At 37.4% G+C, this 9,025-nt stretch overlaps 1 protein-coding gene and 1 pseudogene across 1 annotated transcript; both read left to right on the forward strand.

Moving 5' to 3' along the window:
• The first annotated feature begins 4 nt into the window (after positions 1–4).
• Positions 5–4,347, forward strand: LOC122068168 (annotated as a pseudogene).
• Positions 4,348–6,567: 2,220 nt separating this feature from the next.
• On the forward strand, positions 6,568–8,229 carry LOC122068169. Its single transcript, XM_042632033.1, has one exon. It carries the CDS (start codon positions 6,568–6,570, stop codon positions 8,227–8,229), a length of 1,662 nt encoding a protein of 553 aa, XP_042487967.1.
• Positions 8,230–9,025: the final 796 nt, after the last annotated feature.

Below are 9,025 nucleotides of genomic sequence, written 5' to 3' on the forward strand. Positions count from 1 at the left end.
TGACATTGCGAAGAAAAAGATACTTCCTGCTCTTTTTGCACTTTATTATGAAGATTGCCTCCCCAAGGCTTAGCTTATTCTGTGATTTGGATCAAATATCCCGCCCCCCCCCGCCCCCCTTTTTTTTTTTTGCTCACTTTTATTTTATTTATTTGCTGAGGCAGTATGTTTAAGTTTGAATCTGGTGTGTTTCTGTGCTATAGCATTTTACCATGTTTGGTTATGCTCGTAGTAAAATGACAGAAGCAGAATTGAGGGACATAGTTAGCAAGACCCTTACTTGTAGAATAGATAAAAGGTAATCCTTACTCTGATGCTTGTCCTTGATTTAGGCTTAAATTTTGGTATAAATATATATAACCACTTTTCTCTTTTGCAAGAAAATTGATGTCTTTTCTATCATTGTTTGTTCTCAGCTGAATTATCATAGTCCGTCACTTATTCTATTCATTGGAAACTGGTTTCATATTTGTTTTTGTGCAACCTCATCAGCTTCTTCTACCAATGGCTGGACAAGGATTATAGTGGAAAAATCCTTTGGGAGGTATTCTAAATCCTCTGTTGCTTTGACCAGTGTTAAAGCAATACTTACAGGAAGATCAAATTTTTAGGTGACTTTCTTGAACTAAAGTTACTTCTTGTAGGTAAAGGACTATGGGCTCTATTGGGAATGGTGTGGCATTTTTATTGTAGGATTGATTACTATTTGAGAAGCGAACTAGTGGAGAACTTATTTGTACTTAGCTTCTCCAATCTCATTTTTGAACCTCTATGGTCAAGGCAGTACATAAGAAATGTATAGTTGATTTTCTCTAAAGATTTTAGCAATGAAGGATGAAGAGGGTAAGCCACCTCTACAATTTGGCATTTATATTGGCCTTAGAACTTTTTTAGGGGCTTCTTGGTTCTTACTTAATCTATTAAATTCAGGTATTTTGACCATTACGGTATTGTAAAGAACATTATCCAGAACCATCTGCCTCAAATACTAGCTCTTTTTGCCATGGAAACTCTTGTCAGCTTGGATGCAAAAGACATCAAGAATGAAAAGGTTTTAGAAGAAAACATGAATATGTACTTTTCTAAATTTTAGGTCACAAGACTTCCTCTGTTAAATTTCTCTCTGTTTGATAGGTTAAAGTTCTTCACTCAATGAAGCCTTCGCTACTCGACAACATGGTGATAGGCCGTATAAGAGCCATACCAAAGGAGGTATCAAGTACCCAGCCTACACAGATGATAAAGCAGTTCCTAAAGATAGGCTTACTCCAACATTTGCAGCAGCTACACTTTTTATTGATAACGCAAGATGGGATTGTGCACCATGTCTACTGAAAGTTGGGAAGGCATTATATACTAAGAGGTGTGTAGGAGTACTAATGTATTATGATAGGTAGTGGATATTCTTTGGAGGAAGATGCAAGACAAACCTAATCAATGAAGAATGCAAAGTCTGAAGTTTGATGTATTGATTGTAGGATTTTTTTTTTAGGTAGAATGAAAACAATGACTTCTTAATTATGATTGTAAGACTTTTTGAGAGTGGAATGAAACTAATAAACTCTTAATTATGATTTTAAGACATTTGAAAGTTGAATGAAGGTAATGTATTCTTATATGGATGTCTGGGATGATTTCCTTTACTAAATTGGACAATGTATATTGATGTGATTACAGGGAAAATTGTAAAATTTACTAATATAAATATTTTTTTACTTTTTTCTTATTTTATATTTGGCGACGGGTTTTGTTATGTTGTTGCTATAAACAGATTACTATTAGGTCTAGGCAACGGGGTAATAACGGTTGGTATTTACATTTTTTGTGACGAATTTTTTAATACGGTTGCTATAAACAAATTTCGCCATCGTTAAAAATATATATGATGACCGGAAACATAAAACCGTCGCTAATATTATTTTTTTCAACTGCAAATGTTTTTTGTCACGTTTTTTCAACTGCGACAGTATAGGCAATGGAAAATTAATTGTTGCCTTTCTTTTTAGAAACGGTTTTTGATTTTTTGAGACGGTTTTTATCTAGTCGCAAAAAAATGTGTTTTCTTGTAGTGTTACATAGTACGATGCATTTCAAAATCAAGAGACCCACATGTCAAAGCGAATAATATCGTGCCATGGGTGGGGCCGGTCACATGGTATCAAAGCTAGAGATGTGAATGATTGTTGAGAATGTATCTGCAGTGAAAGTATGGATGTAGAACTATAGAAAATCCCACATTACCTGGGGATGTGCACATATAATGCATTTTAAAACTATGAGACCCACCTGTCAAAGAAGACAATATTGTGCCATGGGTGGGACTGGTTACATTGTACTTCAATTTCATGGCAACCTTCTCTCTCTTTCTCTCTCTAATAGTAGCTTCCACACTATTCTTCTTTAATTCTTTCTCTTCCACATTAGATTATTCAATTTTCAAGAAGAACAAAAGAAGTAATTTTGAATGATTTACATTATGGTAGTTATACTCCAGCAAAGTGCTTGTTGGTTACTTGTAACAAATTTGTTTCACACATGGTTTCATTGTTTGCATTTGATTATCAAATTGTTCCTAAACTAAATGGTATACAATATGGACCTGTATAGACCTTGTACCACACAAAAAATAGATGTCTGTTTAATCAATCACATTGGTCTTCATGAATAAACACCACCCCCTGCCCTTTTTTTTTAGGAGGTGAAGAGGAAGATTCCATTTCTATTTTCCCATTGATGAACCACTATTCACTTATAAATAAAAAATTTGTATAAACAATTAATTCGTAACATATACAACAGAAGCTTTAAGAAATTTCCACCAAAATTTTCAATTAAGAACAATAAATTCATTGATGTGTTTTTTCTTGTATTTTTCTAGGTATTAACTAATTTATACATATGTATTCAAATTAAAAATAAGAAAACATGGCTTAACACTTGTTAAGACATTGCATGTCTATGCATGTTTTTGGTGATTACTTACTCCTGTTCAAAATCGTTAAAAAAAAAAAAATGGTCTTTTTGATATATTTGACATTTGTTTTAAGTTTCATATTTTCCAAGTTGTTTGTGTTTGAAATAGTTTCCTATATGGTTAAGCCTCTGCCATGAGCTTGGACTTTCCAGAAGTGGCAGCAAGTGGCAAATGTATATCTTAGCCTTTGTGTATACACCACCCCAAGGCATGAAGTGTTTCTATATTTTAATAGCCCATCAATGGCATGTAGTGATAACTCCAATTGCTCCACATCAAGTGCACATTAGTAAGACTACCCTTGTGGCATGAAGTGCTTATACACTTTAGAAGCCCATCAATGGCATGTACTGATAACTCCAATTGCTCCACATCAAGTGCACCTTAGTAAGATCACCCTTGTGGCATGGTAATTGAAGAAGTACAACTGGAATGATCAAAGCTTCATAAGTATGACCAAGTTGGAGATCATCAAAAAATAACATCGAGTCAAGAGTTTCATATTGACAAGTTCAAGAGTGTTTTTTTTTTTTTTTTCATAGATCTTGTAAATTTAAAAATGCATGTAGTGTAACTCTCATGACCCTAGACCCTTAATAGTCTCTTAAGTAACCAAACATGACTTAATAGTTTAACCTTAGTTGGGTGACTTTGAATTGTCCATAGGGGTGCATTTTGGACATATTAGTATGCCTAAGTTTGGTGAACCCGACTTTGGAGCAAATAGATCAAAATTGGGGGATTTTGACTTAAACTATTTGAAAATATATTAGAAAATAATGTTAGGAAAAATTCAAATTTTAATCGGCCAAAATCACCTGTCGACACAAGCAATTGTACCAATTCCTACTGGCATGGGCTTCCGAAATGCTTTGGGTTCAAGTCGAAGCAACTAACTCGCCCGTAATTGCCAACCGTTGACTGATGAGACCAAAGCGCCTCTTGCTTTGCCGATCTAAGCAAGTCCCTCACGCTTTGGCATCAATCAGGTACCAAAATAAGTGTTGTCCCATTGTTGATAGACCTAAGAAAGTGAATTTGAAATCGAAATTGTTTACTAAAATTGAATCGAGTTGTTTACACCGAAATCGTAAAATCATTTAGTAAATGGTTCAGTTATGGTTTCAAGTTTCAAGTCGATTAGCTAAACGGGTTGAAACCGAATCGATCCGTTTAACCCATGGTTTCAAACCAAATTGAACCGTAAAAATCGAACCATTTAAACCGTCAAAACCGATCTGATAAACCCATTTAAAGATTAAATAATGTGGTTGCAAAATATCATTAGTATCTCATTTAATCCAAAGATTGAGTACTGCAAGCCTGCAAATAATTCTAGAGGTAACTTACTCATTGTTTGGAATGCTGATTAAATTAATCCAACGTACTAAGTAGAATGTATAGTGATAAAAATACAATTTTTGCTTATACCATGGTATATTAAATATATATATATATATATATATTCCTATATTGTAACACATTATTTGGGTGGAAGGGAGGGGGGGAAGAAGAAGAAAATCCCTGCTGTAAGCATTACTTACTGACTTGTTAAATGCACTTGAGACTATTTTCTATCAACATATTTTATTTTGCTTAGTTGTTTGGTTGTTTTAACAAAGCATAATGGTTTGCATTTCACGTTCTCAAGATTGAATCATTTATCACCAAAAGAAAATTTTAGTAAACATATGAATAAACTAGCAAATTGATTGCTAACCGTTTAAAAACTGTATGAAATAAATCAAAATCGAAACCGTTTAAAACAGTGAAATCGAAACCTTTTAAAAACCGTGGAAACTGAAATCGTTTACTAAATTATACGATTATGGTTTCAACCAAAATATATATGAACTAAATCAAACCAAACCGTTTAAACCGAAATCAAATAGATTAACAAAGACAGTGAGTTATATCCAAAATACCAAGCAAGAGTTAGGTTGCTGGCCTAAGCAACCGACATACCAAAGACAGTATTTATTCTCAAAAGAATGAACCAATCAATCAAGCTCGTATAAAGCCATTTTTTGTACTAATGCACCCAATATGCTAGGGACCAGCTTTGCCGATCGATTGGAATTCAATGTGAGATAGGTAGGAGATCAAAGGTTGTGATTTTATTAAGTGGCAGAAGTGACTATTAGTTGATCTAGGCCATGATTGGTGACACTTCTGATTCCTGATTTAGGTGATTTTTAACTGTCAGAGGCATATGGGAGTGACATTGCGATTAGTGCATCGGTCTAATTCCATGCTCCCATAAATCAAACCGGCCTCTTTTTTAATCTTAGAGCATGATGTGCAGATTATATGGGTAGGTGATTTAGCTGATTCAAATGAAGTTGTTTCAAACAACTTCTGTCATTTTCCTGATAAAAATCATCGATTAAAAATAGAAGATGCCGGATAGGTTTGGGAGAGAACCTCAAGCAATGGTCTGCGACGGTTTTGGAGATCGCCATTGACGAGGGCTTAATGAGAGCTTGCAAGGGTTTGGGACACCGCCATCAACAAGGGCTTGGAGACCTCGGCGAGAACAAAGTCGGGTACCTTCCTCTTCCTCTTCTTATCTTCCTACAAATGACTCTGTGGGAACCCTATAATTTTGATTTCAGTGTAAAACCTACATTTTATGTTCCTTTATTATTATCTTCTTCTCGTATTTCCTCCTACAAAGGATCGAACCATAAGAGAAAACCGTATTCATTATGTTCATTTTCTATTCTTCTTCTTCTTTTCCTTCATTCCACCTAATGCGGCGAAATCTGACTGGATGAATTCCCAGGCAATAGTTGCCTGAAATTCCTAGATGTTCATGCACAGAAAAACAATAAATAGAGTGTCAGGCTGATCTCACGGGGGACTCTCTGATGTCAAAGTTAGAAAACATGCAATAGGTGAATTCCGAGTAAAATAATCAATCTCTTTTTCAGAGGCTTACCTTGATATTTATTGGCAGTAAGTGGTGGCAGTTTATTGAGAGTCTGTACTTAGTAAGTGTTTGATAAGGAACCAACTCCTTGTCCAGAGGTGAGATTCTAAGAATATCCTTTGCTACTGAGCATATATGTTACGTGTCTCTTGGAGTGCCTATTTTTATTCAATTAAGTTGGGATGATTAGGGAGTAGTAGTACGTGTTACTAGTAGTTTCCTATTTTTATGCAATTAAGTTTGGGTGGTTAGGGAGTGGAATGAAATAAGAGTCCACGTAAGTGGTGAGACCTATTCTTTAGGAAAGACCTGGTCTTTAGGAGTTGCAATTTTGATTTTGTTATTTAACAATCGTTGCTATCAATTAGCAAGTGGGTAGTCGACCGTTGTGAGTCGACCGTTGTATGAGTCATTATATATGGCTTATTGCCAATAATGTAGGGAGGAGATATTAATGAATTGATTTGGAGGTTGGTTTTCCCTCGAAGAAACCAGAACGTGTATCTTTCCATCTTTCACAATAGGTAGACACAAGAACAAGGATCGATCCCGTGAGCTTACCTACTTGACTCAGGAGTCTATCCGAGGAAGTTTAGGTTCATCCGTACGATTCACCCGTTCCCACGCTCGTGAACATAACAGCTTGGTATCAGAGCCAGGCATGGCCGACCAACGCTTGGATCGATTAGAGACAGAGATGGAGACCCTGGCAGCCGCACAAGATCGAAAGTTCCAAGAGTTAATGGAGTCGATGCAACAGATGTTCGCAGCAGTCAACACAAAGCTGGACAATGTTGCTACGATCCGTGAAGTTGGTGAGAGCTCTCACTACAACCATCCACGTAAAGGTGGTAGGACCCACAACGGAGCGCCCAACAGTTCCGGGGGGGCTGGTGCACCCAAGGTAGTAAAGCTTGATTTTCCCAAATACAATGGTGAAGAAGACCCTACCAGCTGGGTTTGCCGTGCTGATCAGTTTTTTGAATACCATCGAACGCCGGTGGAGGAACGTGTTCCGTTAGCATCATGGAACCTCGAAGGTGATGCTCAATTATGGTACCAACTCCTTAAGGATGAAAACGATAATGCCCCTATTACTTGGCAGGAATTTAAGAAGGAAATCTTCGTAAGGTATGGCCCATCCCATTACCAAGATTTTTTTGGTGAGCTAACGAAATTAAGGCAAATTGGGACGGTGAGAGAATACCAAAACCAATTTTCCAAATTGTTGTTACGAGCAGGGAAATTGTCATCAGATCAGCAGGTGGGGTGTTTTACTCGTGGGTTGAAAGAAAATCTTAAAGTTGATGTTCAAGCGTGCCAGCCAACCACCTTGTCCGCAGCCATTGGTCTCACAAGGTTGTATGAATCTCGCAACCAAGCAAGCCGAACTATGTTGTCAGCACCACTTAAGAAGCCTGTCAACAGCCCATCAAACCCGAGTACAGGGTTGCCGATCAAAAGACTCACTCCTGCTAAACTCAGTGAACGCCGAGCCAAAGGATTATGCTTCAATTGCAACGAAAAGTTTGGGCCCGGCCACCGTTGCAAGAAGCTATTTCTTATTGAAGGAAGCTGGTCAGATGATGAAGAGGACCTATCCGAATCCGACATAATTCCAAATGATGCCGAGCTACCAGAAATTTCCATTCATGCTATATCTGGTGCCAAGAATACACAAACCATGCGAGTGCAAGGAAAGTTGGGGCATCATCGGGTAATATTCTTAATCGATTCTGCTAGTACTCACAATTTTATGAATGATAGAATTGCTAAAAAAGTAGGACTAGTACCAAGTCATGAAGGAAATTTTGAAGTGGCTGTTGCCAATGGAGAAAAGTTGCCAAGTCCGGGCAGGTGTAAGGGGGTCACTATGTCACTCCAGGGAATCCCTGTTACAGTAGACTTTTATCTACTACCCTTACAAGGATGTGACGCAGTGTTAGGGGCCCAATGGTTGAGCTCTTTGGGCCCAATCATATGGGATTTTTCAAAGTTACAAATGACCTTTCATGTGAATGGAAAAAAGGCTTTTTTGAATGGGCTACAAACTCCAATGGATAGGGTCATGGATGGGTTGGAGATGAGCAAGGAAATTAAAAAGAAAAAAGAGGGGATGTTGTTACAAATATATTCATTATCTATGCAACAACCACTAAGTGTCCCACTCCTTGCCAACTTTTCAAATGCTTCTAATATAAACCTTGAGCCCCTGTTGCAGAAATATGATGACTTATTCCATGAACCAATGAAGCTCCCACCTATGAGATTTCAAGACCACCAAATTCCATTGAAGGATGGAAGTCAGCCAGTGTCAGTATGACCTTACCGATATCCGTATTATCAAAAGACGGAGATTGAGAATAGGGTAGCGGAGTTACTAAAATCAGAAATGATCAGGCCAAGCAAAGGCCCTTATTCCTCTCCGGTGTTACTAGTAAAGAAACATGATGGGTCATGGCGGATGTGCGTCGATTATCGGGCTCTTAATCAAATTACAATAAAGGATAAGTTCCCAATACCAATTATTGACGAGTTACTGGACGAGTTGCATGGGGCATCCTTCTTCACCAAACTCGATTTGAGATCGGGTTACCACCAAGTCCGAATGCGTCCAGAAGATGTCCCAAAAACGGCGTTTCGAACTCACCATGGTCACTTTGAGTTTTTAGTAATGCCGTTTGGTTTAACTAATGCCCCCTCCACTTTCCAATCATTGATGAACTCCATTTTCAAGGATTATATCTGTAAGTTCATTTTAGTATTTTTTGATGACATTTTAATTTATAGCAAAAATTGGAATGATCATCTTAAGCATGTGGAAATTGCACTTTCCATTTTGAGATCTCACCAATTATTTGTGGAAAAGGAAAAGTGTAGCTTTGGTCAAAGGGAAGTAAATTATTTGGGGCACATCATCAATCAAGAAGGAGTGGCCGTTGATCCTGAGAAGATCTCAGCTATAATGGACTGGCCAAAACCAAAAACTCTCAAAGCATTGCGAGGATTTTTGGGTTTGACTGGATATTACTGCAAGTTCATTCAGAACTACGATAAGATTGCTGCCCCATTGACGAACATGCTTAAGAAGGACAATTTTTCATGGTCTCCTCAGGCTG

This window comes from Macadamia integrifolia, unplaced genomic scaffold (assembly GCF_013358625.1).
Source record: "Macadamia integrifolia cultivar HAES 741 unplaced genomic scaffold, SCU_Mint_v3 scaffold3492, whole genome shotgun sequence".
Classification (NCBI taxonomy): domain Eukaryota; kingdom Viridiplantae; phylum Streptophyta; class Magnoliopsida; order Proteales; family Proteaceae; genus Macadamia; species Macadamia integrifolia.